At 39.8% G+C, this 17,600-nt stretch overlaps 1 protein-coding gene across 1 annotated transcript; it reads right to left on the bottom strand.

The window, feature by feature from the left end:
- Positions 1–232: 232 nt before the first annotated feature.
- LOC119739557 (carbohydrate sulfotransferase 1-like) lies at positions 233–17,581 on the bottom strand. The gene is made up of 2 exons (XM_038214545.1): positions 17,404–17,581; positions 233–3,294 (listed from the first exon to the last, which is right to left on the bottom strand). The coding sequence occupies exon 2, from the start codon at positions 3,280–3,282 to the stop codon at positions 1,846–1,848; it is 1,437 nt and encodes a 478-aa protein (XP_038070473.1). The 5' UTR covers positions 3,283–3,294; positions 17,404–17,581; the 3' UTR covers positions 233–1,845.
- Positions 17,582–17,600: the final 19 nt, after the last annotated feature.

Below are 17,600 nucleotides of genomic sequence, written 5' to 3'. Positions count from 1 at the left end.
TTTTTTTTTAAATATCAGATCACAGATGGCTAGCCTGTTCCTACCCAAAAGGGCACTTCAAAGTGGTTTGTGCATTTAAATACTGGTAATTACAGTACTTTCTGGTTTAACATGCCACAACACTGCCCAGAAAAACAAGGCATGATTCAGTCAAAGTGCATCAGGATCAATTCATTACTAAACTCTACACATGGACCTACATGTACAAGTGAGCGCATGGTTACATGCTTTGTTCAACAAGCTATGGACCATCAGTAAAACTTCCATCTCTGAAAACATACATGCTACTACAGTAATTAAGTATAAATATAAATATTAGCGAAGCCAAAGATGCTTTGGTAATACATGTATCATGTTTTATTAAAGTGACTTTGTGGCAGTTATTAAGCTTTTACTATCGGTATGTAGTGTAACCTTTTGTTGCCTGCAAGCTTTCTTGCCAGACATGAGACTGATTGGTCGTTGCTCTCAGTCGTACGCTCATGCCAACCTTTATGCACAATGCATGGGTAATTATGCAATGCACTGTAAAAAAAAAAAAAGTTTTTATGCACGCATTGTACATGCAGTAAATGGATTTTTTTTATAGAAAGGACACAATGACCATTCTAGACCAGTGCAATCACAGTATCAAAGACATGGTCCTACATGTAGCTCTATGATACAACAAAAGTGCATTGTACCTGCACACAGTGGCATATAGCCAGGATTTTCAATGGTAAACCATGCAGTAGTCAACTGCTCACATACCTATTTATTCCTGTGTGTGACTTCTTGTCTGTTTTCCTTATAAACTAGCAGCTGACACGTGATGATGGATGGACCAGTCGCTTAAGAATATGTATAAGGTATAGAACACGGTTTGAGGGTGGTAGTCGAGATACATGTATAAAAGTATCTCTGAATATGATGTTCCTCATTCAGTGTGTCCCAGAAAAAAGTGGGTCCAGACGAATCAGTGACCATATCTAAACAAATATTCATGTAAGACTAAACTTTGTGGGTTTTTTTTCATGCTGTTGATGTTGTTTATTGCTGTGGAAAAAGAAACTGAATTGATTGAAACAAACACTGAAAGCCACGACTAGAAATGTTAGAGCTCTATTAAATTGAGACTTACACTTTTTGCAGCATTAGCTTGTGCTGGTAAATAAGTGGAGAGAGGGCAACCATGAACCTGTATTACACACGAACACATTTCACATGCAAACATGAAGAGAGTGCGTCTTTATTTCATAAAACATAAACATGGAAATAAAACACACAGTCTCTTATTGTCAGTCTCTTCACAGACACAGTCTCTTCTCTTCAATCAATTCAGTTTCTTTTCCACAGGTAATAAACAACATCAACAGCATGAAAAACACAAACACATGAAGATATGGCTGCTGAATTGTCCGGGCCAGCTTTTTTTGGAACACACTGTACTACTGCGCCAAATGTCATGGCTCTGCTTACTGCTAGCCACAAATCCCTGCATACGTGTACTATAGCAGAAAATCATGCGCTTACAGTAAGAAATGTTACAGAATGTTGGCTTCTGCACAAGCGTGCATCCCATACATTGTAAGTAAGACTTCTGTGCTTACAGGGTTAGCACAGAATTTTTGTGCTAGTGCGGTTAGCACAGAACAGTGACCATAAGCGCAGAATTCTGCAGTTAGCCATGAATTTGAGCCCTGATTGGTTAGGTGGTAGAACATAAGCTTGCATGTGAGACTACTTCTACTTCTCTGGTGCATTAGAACAGAACAAATGTAAAAAACAATAACAATACTTATACATTGGTACGAGGTAAATAAAGTTTAAGTAAAAAAATAAAATAATATTGAAAGACAAATTTCATCATGACGTTTTGAGTTGTGCAACCAAACTTCTGTTCTTGTCCAGTAACTCCTTTGTTGTTCTGACTTCACGATAACCAAGGTATCTCAAAGTCTCTCTGCAGAATTCTTGCATTCGAAGCACCACTTTGAGTGGTACTTCATACCTCCATGCTTCAGGGACCTGTGATGCATTTCTGGTGGTAGAGTAGTGGCTTTCACCCGGTTGCATATTTGGTTTGATGGCCGATTTCTGAGTGTTACTTTGTATCCACTTAAGAACTTCTTGTGGTAGTTGCCCCAAGCCAGTGAATTTATAAATTTCTTGTGCAAGCTTTTTGGGATTGTTTGCAATGTCTTCATAACGGACTAGTTTGTACTTTCCTTGTAGCCATGCTGGCTGGCTACGAATGAAGTCCAAGTTACGATTTATGCGTCTACACAAGTAGGAAATGCCAGCATCAAGTGACTTACCAAGCACTGAGGAAACATTTGCACCAGGTATTCGACTTCTTGAAATGTAAGTTGCCCGAGGGTCTCGCACTAGGTGAATTATCTTTAAGTTGATATCATGGTCAAGGGCAATTGGTTCTAAGGATGCTATGCTGTACAGCCTTATTAGTTTGATTGTCTGATGCTGCTTCTTCTGACAAGTTTGTATAAGGGGTAATGTTTCCAATGGAGGACACCTCACCTTATACCTTGACTTTTTTGGGAGGGACTCTGTCAGATTGCACAGGGGAAAGTCATTCATCACTTTACTACTAGCTCGATGAAGAGGTTCACGGTTATAAAATTCCACCAAGTACGGCGTTTTGTCAAATTGGCACTTTAACAAGTGACGAAGGTATTCAATTCCGTCTGGATAGAATTCTTGTTTCCACTCCGTTAATTTTAGTGGCTCAAACTGGAAGAACACATCAGGATGCTGATTGAAAAACTGGCCTAAAAAAGAGGATCCAGAGCGCCGATTAGTCACAATGAGGATTTGTATCTTACTGTGTTCTGGTGTGGTATGCAGCGCAGGGTTGACAGCTTGAAAGCGGAAGGTGTCCGTCGGGTTGTCTAATTTGTGTTGAGCTATTAATGCCGTTTTACTAGACTTATCAAGTGTATTTGACCTTAATAATGACACTTCTTTTATTGCTAGTAATCCTTCAGAACTCAACAGACTTCCATTACTGTGATCATCTTGAATGTGTACATGAATCTGTGAATGTAAGGTGTCTACTGGGACAACTTTCACCAGTTTGCTTTCATCTCTCATGGGTTCCAACAACATCACACGCTCATCATTCACTTTGACTGCAAACTGTAAAGTCTTGAGGATGCTTTTGGATGTTGAGGCAAGATTTCCATCTTGAACGATTTTGGTTTGAAATATTCCAAAGAGTAACAGCAATATTCCAAGGAGTGGCAACAAGGTGATGATGCACCGCTTTTGTCGAATCTTCACCATTCTGCGTTTTCACTGCAATAAAAAAAAAAGGGGGAAAAGAAGTCTGTTTCGTTTAAAATTCAAAATTAACAATGGAATGTGTAAGTGCTGCTCTGGGTAACCAACCAACAAATAACATTATCTCCAAACATCTTGAAGTGAAACAAGTGAACATTATCATGAACACATGATCCATGATCTGACTCGGCAGCAAACGTGACCCTATACATTCTATATCTCCAGTGTATCACCCATGGTATCACACAAATGGTCAATTTTCCCTCTATTATCCCAACCCAGATTCCATTCGACATACCTCATACCATGCAGCAGTCATTCCTGAATCTAATAATCAACTTCAAACAGTACAAGAAAAACTAAAATATGACATTTTGTAATGATTTCGGAGGTGTTTCTCAAAAACAAGTCCATTAACATAACAAAGGCGCAGGTTTCGTGACTACCTCATTAACTTGACCACGCATGGATGAGAAGCTTCGCGAAGTTCGCGAACTGGTTTGCTCTTAGCGTCGGACAGATATTCGCGAACATTCGCGAACATTCGCGAACAGTTCGCGAAGTCTTTATTGAAGCTATCTCCAACACACGCGGTTGTCGTACGTACATCGTATCTCATGATGTCACTGTGCATCGCTCCATGTATTCCCCGCTCCACATGTGTAGTGTACGCGATGTATGTGGGTACCATACATATATCGCGTACACTACACATGTGGAGCGGGGAAAACGTGGAGCGATCTCGAAAATCACGTGAAGCTTGTAATACGATACGCGACAGCCTGGCGTGTTACTCAACACCACAGTGTGACTATACTCATCTCTTTTAGGACTGCACTCTATGGAAGGAAGGGAGGAAGGAAGGAATTGAACAGGAAATTTCACTTTTCATCCGAATCGTTAGTAAACTTTAGTACTTCAGTCTTAATCATTGATCTCTACTTGTACCTCAGGTGGCGTATCTAGTACATAGCTGCCAACTTTTCAAAATCCAAATTAGTAATCAACCCGCGCGGTCATTTTCAACTGCTCGTATATTAACAGTGTATGTACATGTACCAGCTTTACCAACTTCGAGTACAGGTACATGGTTTACATGTACACATACATGTGCATACCCTTCTTGTTGTGATTAATAATGTACTGTATACCATAGGATAATTAAAAAAAAAAAAAAAAAAAAAAAATTAAAAGTTTTTTATTAAATTAATTTTGTTTTACTGTCTGTATTTGTTTGTTGAAGTCAAATACAATTATAACGTGCGCATATTTTTTGAAATGCATGCTATCGATGTTGAGTTTCGAGTTCGTATCATGTTTTTACATACAATGTCAATGAATTAGGGCCACCGTATGCAATAGAAATATCCTGCCAACATACCTTGCAAACGCTGCTGATTATCTTTTCTGGACGTTGTGATAAACTCAAACTCTATTACCAATTATTCCAACCATACTCTTATTAAATTCCATGATCAAAATCTCCCACTGATGGGTCTCATCCCACAGGATCAATAAGCGACCAATTGAAAAGTAGTCAGTACAACCCATAGAGCTATATTAAATTAAAAGAGCGCTTACTCGTCATTCTGCGCGCGGAGATGCTTTGAAGCCGTCCTGGGCGCAGACATTTTGAATTCATGTGCGTGTTTGTAGAACATAATGAAATTAGATGGATTGAATTTTGAAAGTATACTCTACATGCAACGCGCAAGTAGAACATACGCAAACAGCTTAAGCGCGTCATTGACGGTTAAAAAAAACCGTGACGGCAAAAAGCATCTGCAGCGAATACGTGCACGCGTTGCGCTATTTGCGTAGAGCAAAATGACACGCTCATTTTGCTGATTCAGGGAGTGCGTTTCGGTTTTGGGCGTATTGGCTTTGATAACGCACCGGTATGGAATACAAACGCAGATATGCAATTAGCCGTACAAAAGCCGTATAAAATTTCTAGGTCTCCATAGGTTTGTGCACAAACATGGATGCGCCCAGCAGGCATTACTTTGTACTCAAAGTTAGTGCTCTAGTAATTTAATATACATGTAGCTCTATGGTACAACCACACATCCACATGGTAGGTGCACACAAATCACACACCACTGAAAAATATTTTTAGTCTGGTCCTCAAGTACTCCACTGCGCACACTGCAATGATGTCTATTAGGTGCTTGACTGCACTGCTTATTAGACTTGTCACCAGTCCATCCATTATCGTAACATTTCGCCAGAAGTTTTCGGGCAAAAACGATACTTTACAAGTATTTATTTTTTTCGTTAGGTAGAAAATGGAAAATTCGTAATTTTTTAGTGGCAATTTGTATTTTCGTAAATTAACAAAAAATTCGTAATAATTACGAAAAATTTGTAATAGTTGGCAGCTATGCTAGTAATTTGGAGGCCGTTTTGAGGGTGAAATCTGATATTTTTGTTGGGCAATTTTGGATTTTTGGGTCAACGGCAGAATTGTGTCGCGCGATGGTAGCACTGTTGCTTGGACCCCACTATCACCAGACCATGTCTGAATGTTAAAAAGGCGATAAGTTGGGTCCAAGTTACTCGGACTAGGTCAGTCCACTTTTATACTCTCAATAATGTTGTTTATCAAGACAAAAATTTCTCTTGCACTTGAATAACAATTTCCTAATGTCCAAACAATCCTTCACACCCAAGCATCAACCAACTATATTGGTCCCCTAAAACTTATATTCTAATCTGTAAGAAAGACATGGGTGTCTCCAGTATTTTTCCAAGGGGTGGGGGGCAAAGCACATTTTTCCCAAAAGTTACTTAACTTTTTCAACATACATGTATTCTCAATTTATCATTTTTTGAGCGTGGGCAGGGGAACATTTGCCCTTTTTATTCCCCCCGCCCCCTCCTACCCCTAGAACTATGGCTGCTCCGCGTAGCAGAGCCCCATAGACAGCATCACCATTGAATTGATTGACTACTACGAAACGACGACTAAGTACCAAATGTAAATGTAGTCTATTGTCAGAAAACCGCTGCACAGTTTTCTCCTAAACTGGTACTTCTTGATATTCTCACGTATTGCACCCAAACATCCCGGGTGGATTCTGTCCTGATAGGCCTATTTGCAAAAACAAAAAAATGACAAAATCTACGTTTCGTACAGGGCAACATAGAGAAGATACACGTTGATGAAGATCGCTTGACTTTGAGTTGTGCGTGTTCGCGCGCACGGCAAGCATCACATGGGCCAATTTTAGTGGGCCAATCGATTGGGCGCCTTAATTGGGCGCCTTATTAGAGCCCACGGTGATTTAGACTGTATTCCCATTTTGAAGACTGAAGGACGATGGGTCAGGGAACCAGACTAACTGTGATTGGCCTGTCTGATTCTACCCGTGCCCGCACGTGCACAAGCAAGCGAATTTCATGAACATGTTACTTCTCCGTTTTGAGTACGGAACGCGGATTCTTTTTTTCATCTTTTTTTTGCAAATTTCAGAACAGAATCCACCCGGGATGTTTCCCTTCAGACTCATGCGTGTACCATCAGCCAGCAAGCCATACGATCGCGATGTACGTACGCACACGATATACCGCAGCATGCGGCAGCCATTCCGTTCCTGACGCTATATACACGCATGAAGGCGCACTATACAGAAAGGATTGATGCAAGAGGTCATTTTTGCATTGCTCAGTTGGACTAAGCTTGCAATTGAGTTACACACAAACTGATGCCAAGACTAAGAGTCATCCACATTTGGATGAATTTGTTAATAAGAGGGCGAGTGTACAATGTATTTTTAAAGCATAAATCAACTAGGCACGCAGTCTGAATGTGGAAACAAAATTGGTGACAAGTCCTCATGGTTTAAGTGAATTCAAGGAGTGTGGCATTACTTTACAGAGGTAGTCCAGTAAAAATAGGCCACATTTATGGGGCTAAGCCAAGTCTTGGGGTAAAATATACAGCGGCCACTCCAAAACTCAACTCTAGGTTCACCAGTCCTTCATTTTTAAGGAGCGCGATTGCGCAGGCGCTCCTCGACTGTCTCGAAGGAGCGCCAAAAATAGCGCTCCTCAGAAATCCAAAAGAGGGCTCATCAAACACGGGAAGTTTAAAAATAAGAAGTGATAAAAACGCAAAGGATTTTAAGTCTTAAGCTACACGTATTTTTCGTTGGTATATGAACGAACACCGAGCTCGTACGTACTGTATAAGATCGTGTGTGTACAGAGGTTGTATACTGTGCGTGCACAATCTGCATATCGCGTAGAGCTGCATGAAAACACGTGGGCCCGTACGTGCGAGTGCAGCAATGACTGGTTCCCGCTGCGCCGCGCACTAAGTCCCAATGAAGGCATGATGAAAATGCGGTAACCAGTCAATGTAATAGTCGCGCGCGGTGCAATGCACTGCCTGCCGTACAGTGTTTTGCGTGCAGGCCGGACGGAATAGACATCATAAAAATGCCAAGAAAACAGCGATTGAGAAGGACGATCTTTGCAAGCTTATTCACAAAACTTGATCTCTCTTGTCTGTGTATGTATTTCCCGTGTTCATGAATTTATTTTGAGGAAGTTTTACTGGTATGTGAAGTGAAACGATGCAGCGTGTTTCACCGAAATCCTATACCGTGAAACGAGTCTCATTGCCGGCCCACCACACACAGTGCATCACAAACGCTCGTACTAGTGCGAAGTTCAGACGTTGTTAGCCAGTTTCTCGTCGTGACTAGCATTGTGTATATGGCATACTTGACCTGCATTTTCCATTATTTTTAAGATTATCGACGGCAGATATTTTCGATAAAACTTAAGGCAAGTTTGTGTCATTTTGAGGCCCTTTTTGTGAAGCTTTCGTAGAGCAATTGAAATAGTTCAGGCTGCCAAAATTTCATATAATTTTAACGAATCTGAATTCTGAAAGCAAATTTTCAGTTGCTTTATGTGCCGTTTATTAACTCTCCATTTTCCAAGTATAATCAAGTGATGAACCAACTGACAACTGTATTAAAAAATGAAAGCCTGAGCAGTAGTCAAACCTTTTATTAATCTCCATTTAGTTAGTTTTTTAAAATAAATTTTACCTTGTCTTACAGTTACAAAAACGAAAAAAGTAACGCAACTTGAGCATATGTTATTATGCAAAAACTAATAATAATGCAGCCCCTTGAATAAATCCTTATATTCAAAATAAAACAAAAACAATGGTAACCCGTCGTTTTACCGCTGTTTATCCGTAGATTTTAAGGAGAGCGATTTGCTCTCCTCGAATATTTGAGGAGAGCGATTTATAGCTCTCCTGGATTTTCTTTAAATGAAGGACTGGTTCACTGTATATTATTGTAGCATGTTCGCGTTGATATGCCTACCTATGGCACGTATGGGTATTAATTGTGTAACAAGACCCACCATATAGTTCTACGGGGTAGTACGGGGGGAAGAGTTCCATACTTATTTAACCTCACCTTGTGATTTCACCCAAGATGAATCCAGGAAGTCTCGCAAATGCGAAAAATTTGTAGGAAATATGTGTTTTTAGAGCACATTTTGGATGCACACGTCATGCAGAATTAAGTTGGAAGTGTCTGGAAGACAGCAGTATGTCGCGTTATACGCATGACATTGACAACCGTGACAACACATGAGCCGGCCAATGATAGTGCAACATGTCATTATGAATATTCAATTTCTCATGAATATCTAATTTATTTAAATTGATTATTCAAATACATCACAAGATTAATCATTGCAATGCGATCGTGCGCGTGCATGTGGTCTAGTGGTAAAAGTCTCGTCTTTCAAGCAAGTGTCTGAGGTTTGAATCTCGATGAAGTAAGTGACTGATTAACAGGGTGACCGTTTTAGCCGATTTTTGTCTAACTTTGACAGATTTTTTGGTTAAAAAATGAGTTTGACAGAAATTTGACAGAATGGATTTTTTTTGCAGATTTCTGGCAGAATTCTACAAAAATGGTTATTTGCAACTAATGGTTAAACCCAACCGCGTTTTGCCTGAAATTTACGCAATAATTTCATAACATCTTAATTATTATTATTATTATTTATTAGAACAGGACAAATCTTACAAACAAACATGACAAATAAAAAACAAGCACATGAACATTAAGGAAAACAGAAAAAGAACCAATAAAGAATAAACAAAAAAATACCAGGTTGCTGTTGAAACCCCTCAGCCAGAGTCAAGTTATCATCCGGAAACATTTAACCTTTAACTGAACATGGTGACCTTGACCTTTGACCTTTGACCCCAGAACCAATCCCAACATGCCTGTACTTTTTTGGCAAACCCCTACCGAAGTTAGTCACCAAAATTTCATTTCTAAAGTCAAGTTATCATCCGAAAACCATTTACCTTTAACTCACCACGGTGACCTTGACCTTTTGACCCCAAAACCAATCCCAACTCCCAAGGGCAACCCCCTACCAAAGTTAGACACCAAAATCTCATTTCTTACTCAAGTTATCATCCGGAAACCATTTACCTTTAACTCACCACGGTGACCTTGAACTTTGACCTTTTGACCCCAAAACCAATCCCACCTTGCCTGTAACCAAGGGCTGCCCCCCCCCCCCCCCACTGGATACGCCACTGGTGTATTTCGAGTAGTTCTGAGGAATTTGGCAGATTTTTGATAAATCTGACAGATTTTTGAAGTGCATTTAGCAGAATTTGGCAATGACCTTACGGTCACCCTGCTGATTAATAAATAGAAAAAGGAAAGGAGAGGGTGCGAGTAGATAGAGAAGGGAAAGTGGAAGGAATAACCATAAACCAGGATGCAACTTTTTGGCGCTTGAAAAAAGTGGCGGCCCAGTATGGAAATCTTTCCAAGCTGTATACTGTGGATATTCTGGGTAAGGTTAAGTACAGTTGGACTCCCTATTAATTCATTATCATGGCATTCCTATTATTATTGCGGCAAAGGAAATTTCTCTTTTTGCATTGCCAAAGCTCCTTCAAGTGGAGATTTTTTATCCAGTTCACCAAGCATTAAGGACTTTCTGCTGAGTTGTAAAAAAAAGAATGGTTGAAAAATGTTGTGTCTTTCGGGACTTTTGAGGATTTTTAATAAATATTAACTTTTTCCAAACCTGCAAATTTTCCCTAACCGTGTCTGCTAATAGGTACCGTCTATTTGTTAAAATAAATCTCTAATGGTGCTCTGTCCATGAAAGTTCCATTGTCTGGTTTCACGGGATCAAAATAAGGACAGCGTGTAAAAAAATAAAACGGCACATCGTGTAAAGTGAATGGCGCCCCCAATCGCCAATCAGTAAACTTGTCTCAGTGATTTTGTTCTCCTTTCAGGGGGAGGGGCAGGGTCTTAAGAAATCCTGCAGGCACATAGTCTTTAATCATCTTGAACGTTACAGGGAAAATATCAGACTTTATTCAGGAAATGTTTTGGTCAAATATTAACTATGAAAAAAAAAGTTGAGATCTTTATAAAACCACTTCCCGCAACCCACGATAATAGGGAGTCCACCTCCATTTGCACACTTTAAGCATATCTATTTTCACAGGCATCGTACACGAAATAAACCACACCACCGTCGGATTTGTTTATAGGCCTATCAATTTGAAAAGGAAGAGTTATACAACACAAAAGACAGGGCAATTCGGGAAGGTTAGTGAATAGTGGGCAATCTCTATTCCGAACTAGAAATGTGATAAGTACCGCGATAATACGGCTTCTCATCCTACAATTGTACATATCCTGGAGTCACCATAATCGGCACAGGTAACGCTTGCAACGCGCGCGCGCGTTGTCCAACGCAAATTAAATGCGAGTGCGCCGAAATAGATCCTCTTTGTTTTAGGTGGACTAACGATACTAGGCGTTCCTTCAAAATCATTGAAATGTAACACAAAATGGTGAAATGTTCTCCTACAGAGCAAGATCATTACACACATGACATAACCACGTCCACCAAACCTACCCCTAGAACTATGGGTCTTACTTACACGTAAGACCCATAGAAAGGCATATCAATGCGAACATGCTGTCAGACCCCCTAAAGCTACACGGTCTTTTTTCTACGCATTTACCTTCAATTTGTGTGTGACAACGCGCGTGCGTATGCAAGCGTTACCTGCGCAGATATAGTCGTGTTCCCTAACGTGGCGCACTTCGAAGCTTACCCGACTTTCCTCGTGTAGTGTTGCCAAACCTCTTTGTTGACAAACCTCAAATTCATGCAGTAAAATACTAGTACTTTTACCTTATTAATGCTTGCTATTTAACCTCTGTGAGCGATTTCGATTTCATGAAATTTAATCCGAAATTCAAAAATGGTGGCGTCCGGAAATTGGGCACAAATTGAATAAATCTCGGAAAATTTTAAATTAACATTTAAGAATTTGTGTAAACTTGATAAATTCTGATAAATAATTAATATCTCTTCTTACATACCCAGCCAGATGTTTGCCAGAAAATTATTTTATTTTTCGGGGCATTTTCAGAGGGTTCACTTTGCAATTGAAAATAAAATCGGAAAATCACGCCAAAATAAAATTTTCTTCTAACTTTGTTACGGGTAAATAAACTCGCTATTTATGAACAGGAGTGTTTAGAACTTGATGAAATTGTACTTTCTGTGAAATTTCAGTTAAAACTTTTGCTCTAGGTAGGTGCTACAGACGAAAAATCAAAGTGCGCCACGTTGGGGGCCGCGCCACGTTAGGGTACATCAACAATAATGGAGGGTCGAGGAGGAAACAGGACAACTCGTACGCGAACCAACTCGTACGGGAGACAACTCATACGCGGAAAGGTCAACTCGTACGCGAGACAACTCGTACGTGAAACAACTCGTATGCGGATTGGTCAACTCATACACGGACCAACTCATACGCAAACCAACTCGCACGCCAGCCAACTCGTACGCGGACCGAAATTGAACTATGTGCCTTTTCACAGTGCACGATCGCCAAAGGTTTACCCCAAAACACACACCCCAAATTAATGATTTATTACTATATCTGTGACAGTGATTGTAGCCATATGTATTTTCAACAATTTCAATCACATACATGCAACGACGTACAAGTTCAAAAGTTTCGATGATAAATTGAAAAAAAAACGATTTGCGACCAATATGTAGTGCAACGCCGCAGCATGCACGTCAAACCACGCAGCTAGTGTGGAGAATTTGTCCAGACATACAACTATTCAATTTACACATAGCGGGGGGCACTATAGTTGCAGAGTTTTGTTGGAAGTCTACAAATGCAGCGGACATATACGGTATAAATTCTCACTACCTGGCATTATCTTGTCGTATAGCCTACTGCGTGGGCCATGACAGGGGTGTCGGACGCTTCGCCCCATTTCCACTTCGCCCCATCCCCATCCCCACTTCCCCCCATCCCCACTTCACCCGAGCCCCACTTCGTCCCAGCCGTTACATGTAGTCATGAACTACCAAAGACCCCCGATAATAAATGCTCCCAATTCAGAAACTCAGAAAAATACAGACTCTCTGAGGTGTTCGAGACGCAGGGACCGAGCCACACATCAAATTAATGTTTATTTCATCATAATTTTCTATTAAATTTTTTTGTATTATCATAACTGTATGATATTACGAAGCAAGTGATTTATTTAAAATTTGATCAGAACATTAAAAGCTAAAACTAGTGATAAAGAGAAATCGGAAACGAAGCCAAGCTTTGAAAAAGGGCCATATATGTCATCACGTTTATTTTTAGCCACGGAGGCTGCCTGACCTACAATTTAGACGTGCCGGCTAAGTGGGGATGGGGCGAAGAAGGGATGGGGCGAAGTGGGGATGAGGCGAAGTGGGGATGGGGCGAAGTGGGGATGGGGCGAAGTAGTTAGGGGCGAAGTGACATTGGGCGAAGTGGAAATGGGGCGAAGTGTCCGACAAGCCATGACAGTGCAGTGTGCGAGTGGTCCATGAAAAATAACAACTTTTTTGTTATGAACTTATGAGCAATAAAAAGCTGATTTAAAAAAAAATGTGCAGGACTACCGACCCTTATTTGAATTTCCTCTTTCCATGGGACCTGAACTAGCGAGACCAGCGGTAGGGCGATTTTTCGCCTTTCAATCTGACACCACACTAAAACGTTCTTTTTTAAATCTTTGATTTCTAGTATAAATACTGCCCCAAAGTCAAAGAAAACTCACCAAAATGAAGAAAACATGTTTGTTTGATTGATGCCATTTAATTTGAAACTTACGTACAATTTGAAGGAAAATTTGATCGTTGAACTTTTATTTTGAGAGAGAGACTTTTTTCGTGGACGCGACCATTTTGTTTTTTAAACACGTAATCGTGTTCTCGTTTTTACTCATTGTTCGCGCGAGAGGTCGGGGTGAGGAGTTTTTCGTTGTGAGATTTGGACAGAGAATGAATTCAGCTTTCTGATAGTACCAAACTTGGCGATTTTAGTGCAATTTTAAGGTAAGAAAATGAAATTTTAGTGAAAAATTGCGAAGCAAAAATTGATTTTTTGGGTTCAAAACTTGAGCTTTTCTTCAAGAAAACCTTATTAAAATGGGGTTTACGGAGCTTGTAAGGTTGATTTTTGGAAACTTTGGAGTCTTCCAAAGCCAATGGAACCTTAAAAATAATACATTTTTATGTCGCACTCACGCTGCAAAGGGCTTTTAGGAAAGGGGTCAAATTTGATGGTAGGCCTACCTGTCAAATGTGTTCTGGGCCATGCGCACATTATAATGTGCAACCAGGTCAATTCAACCAGGCCAAGAAAGTTGAAAATAATATTGAAAAAGTGAGAAGACACAAGTTCATCAATGAAAGTTTATTAATGCACATGTACAGGCTGCATTGTATGTAAGTTCTATAATCACATGACTACAGATTTGGTAGACAAAAATGTATTTTGTATTAAATACTAGGGTAGTTTACTACATGCATTTGGCAGTGCTAATCTCATATTACATCACCCAAGTATTCTTGAAAAATGGATGCCTTATCCTTAACACTGACGTTGATAACAACTGCATGGTCTTCATTTAGTACCTTTTATGCATAGGCACCTAACATTTCTTACAGAGTTGTGCATACTTGCAAAGTGTGCACTTATATGCTTGACTTGTCTGTGAAATCATTTGTTGAACTAACAATTTATGTTTATAAAATTATTTTGTGCTTTTGTTTTCATTAGAACTTGAAAGTTACAACACTGAATCCACAATTTGGTCAGACAAATCTCCATTGTATGTGTTAAATTGCTCATGTGCCTGCCTCATTGTTCATCCAGACTGGTTCAACATTATATGTCGGTGATGCCAGTATTCATTCCTACCAGCTTCTGAAGGAATTTAGTAAGAGGGATACCTGCAAATATTAATAAAATACCACATATTAATAACAAATTAATAAAAAAATAAAAATTAATAACAAATATTAATAAAATATCACATGGTGTTACCGCAAACCGAAATGAAAATATTAATAAAGTAATCAAAATCAGTATGTATGTAAGTTGCATGTAATGGAAATCGCCATGGTTCAAAACCTCCTTAACATTTGGTTGGTCTAATAAAGCTTTTAAAGGGAATATACAACATTTGCAAACATCGAAAAATAAAACTACCAAGTTTTTGCGAAATACCTTAATAGGATGTTGGTAAATGACAGTCTAAAGCATCCTGTAAAATTATGGCACCTGGTATACTGTCATTTTCAAGAAAAGTGGTATTTTTGTATCAATTTCCAACGCTGATCGGCCGATCAGCGTTGGAAACAACTGGCTTTTTTTTTCAAATACTGGCCCAATTGACCATTGCACTTGTTTGCAATCGATTACAAACCTATGAACGGGTACGAGCCAGCTAGACTGGTTCCGTGACCTTACAATTCCCCAATGTATGTAAACTGCTCTGTTTCTTCTTATATGGAGTCAGGGAACCAGACTACAGGAAAATGATCGTTTTTCTTGGTTTTTATAGCATTTTCGAACCCAAAACCTCCAAAAGTCAGTGTAACTATATTTGCTTTATATTTCCAAAATTCCATCCATTTCTGAAAATTACAGCAAAAGCAAATGATGTATATTCCCTTTAACTCCACCTATGAAACAGGTATGAGGCTAATTTAAAAAGCACTGTATTTGGAAGTTCCTGCTCTGTCTGTTCGTATCAAATCCATTTTATATTTCTTTGAAAATACATAAGTAATTGCTTTAGAAAGTTTTTGGAGTCTGAGTGAAAAATGCTGACAGAAAACTACCCCCTAGAAATTGTCATTAAAATAGTGATAACTCCTCACCAGAAGAAGCTACGAAGCTAATTTTAGCACCGTTGTAATTGTCTGTGAAATCTTAAAAAATGCAAAAAGTGCCGTCCTCCCTACCTGAACTGAACACGCCTGAACCAAAAGTTTTAGTTAGTAATTTTTTGTGGTGCTTCGTCTATACTCACGCGTACGAGTTGGCTCGCGTACGAGTTGTCCCGCGTACGAGTTGGCTCGTGTACGAGTTGGCTCGCGTACGAGTTGGCTCGCGTACGAGTTGGCCCGCGTACGAGTTGTTCTGCGTACGAGTTGGCTCGCGTATGACTCGAGTCATGCGAGTTGACCTGTATTCGTCGAGGTAGCCCCATAAATGTGGCCTATTTACTGGACTGCCTCCGTAAACATAGGCCACCCATCCACATGTACAAAAACGTGTCGACTTTGCCAAATTTAGATTTTCACATTTAGGCTAACTTCGTAGGTTTTTTTTGCTTTAGAAGCATTCTCACCCTCTATATAGGCTAATCAGAAAGTGCTGCCTTTTTCAGATGTCTAATTTTTGTGAAATTTCATGTTGAAATTTTGATACGCAAACGTGTGCAAATGTATCTGGAAATTTCACGAAAAATGGACATCTGAAAAAGGCAGCACTTTCTGATTAGCCTATATAGAGGGTGAGAATGCTTCTAAGGCCAAAAAAAAATAGTTCTGCTTCCGATTACATGCCTTTCAAAAATAGGGTCGGTCGGTCGGAATTTTTTTTTTTTTGGCCAAGTTTTTTTATGCAGATTGAATGGGGTATTCAAATATATGCGAAGTTTTAGCCTGAACTATTTCCATTGCACTACGAAAGCTATACACGAAATGGCAACAAAAAGTGAATAAAACCTACCTTTAATTATTGTCAATATATTTACGTTCGATAATTTCAAAAAATAATGGAAAATTCAGGTCGTTCGCACCATATGCACAACACTAGTCAAGACGCGGGGACCTGGCCAAAACTCCGAGGTGTGTGATGCTTGCATGTGTGGCGAGTGGCCCACCATGGGCCGACAGACCTGTTTTGACGGTCAAAAATTTCGGGAAACACGCGGCATGTATCACTCCAAATACGAGTAGTGCGATCTCAAAATGAACTCTTGAACACAGAAAATACATACACAGACAAGCTAGATCAATTCTGTAAATTAACTTGCAAAAATGTTCTTTCTCCATCGGTGTTTTCTTGGCATTTTTACGATGTCGAATCCGACCAGTTGACAGTGGCCTGCACTGCTAGTGCGCTATCGGTCGCATACTGTGGACTGGGGACTGGTTACCGCATTTTCATCATGTCTTTTAAATTGGCCCCTGCGCGGCGCGGCGGGAACCAGTCGTCGCCACGTGATTATAGTCACCGTGACATCGAATTGCGAAGTAGTTTAATATCGTGAAGCGAATTTGTAAAAATAACGGAGGTTTCTTTTGAAAAAAAGCGAATGTAAGTAAGAAAACAAATAAATACAAGCATTTTTTTATGCAAAAGGTTTGTTGAGAGGTATTTTGTGAAGACAAAAAGACAAAAAGATTTTATTTTTATTTATTCAATATTTTTTTTTTTTTTTTTTTTTTTTTTGGAATTGCCGATAAAATTTTTAGGGTCGCAGCCTAAAAATAGGGTCGGTCGGGTAACCGGAAGCAGAAATATTCTTTTTTTTGGCCTAAAGCAAAAGAAACCTACAAAGTAAGCCTAAATGTGAAAATCAAAATTTGGCAAAGTCGACACGTTTTTGTACATGTGGATGTGTGGCCTATGTTTACGGAGGCAGTCCAGTAAATAGGCCACATTTATGGGGCTATCGTCGAGGATACTTGCACCCCAAGACTATGCCCAGTACTTCCTGACATACTCACGTTCAGTCCGCTTAAAGTACTATAAGGGTTGAGTCGATCCCGATGGTGCAAAAAAATGATGAAAACAGTCCCCCTTTCAGGGTCAGGGATGCTGTGCATTACAGTCTCCTACATGTCCTACTCCGTACTGCTTAATGCTGTAGCTGTGCATGTGTCAAGGTGTCGACTGAGGGCGCTTTTTATCTATGAGCGGCGCG

Source organism: Patiria miniata, unplaced genomic scaffold (genome assembly GCF_015706575.1).
Source record: "Patiria miniata isolate m_02_andy unplaced genomic scaffold, ASM1570657v1 HiC_scaffold_30, whole genome shotgun sequence".
Lineage (NCBI taxonomy): Eukaryota > Metazoa > Echinodermata > Asteroidea > Valvatida > Asterinidae > Patiria > Patiria miniata.
The sequence above is the reverse complement of the archived record's forward strand: the minus strand, read 5'-3'. Positions and strand labels throughout refer to the sequence as shown.

Excerpts from the sequence above, each read along its gene's own strand:
- LOC119739557 (XM_038214545.1), bottom strand. The coding sequence starts at position 3,282 with ATGGTGAAGATTCGACAAAAGCGGTGCATCATCACCTTGTTGCCACTC.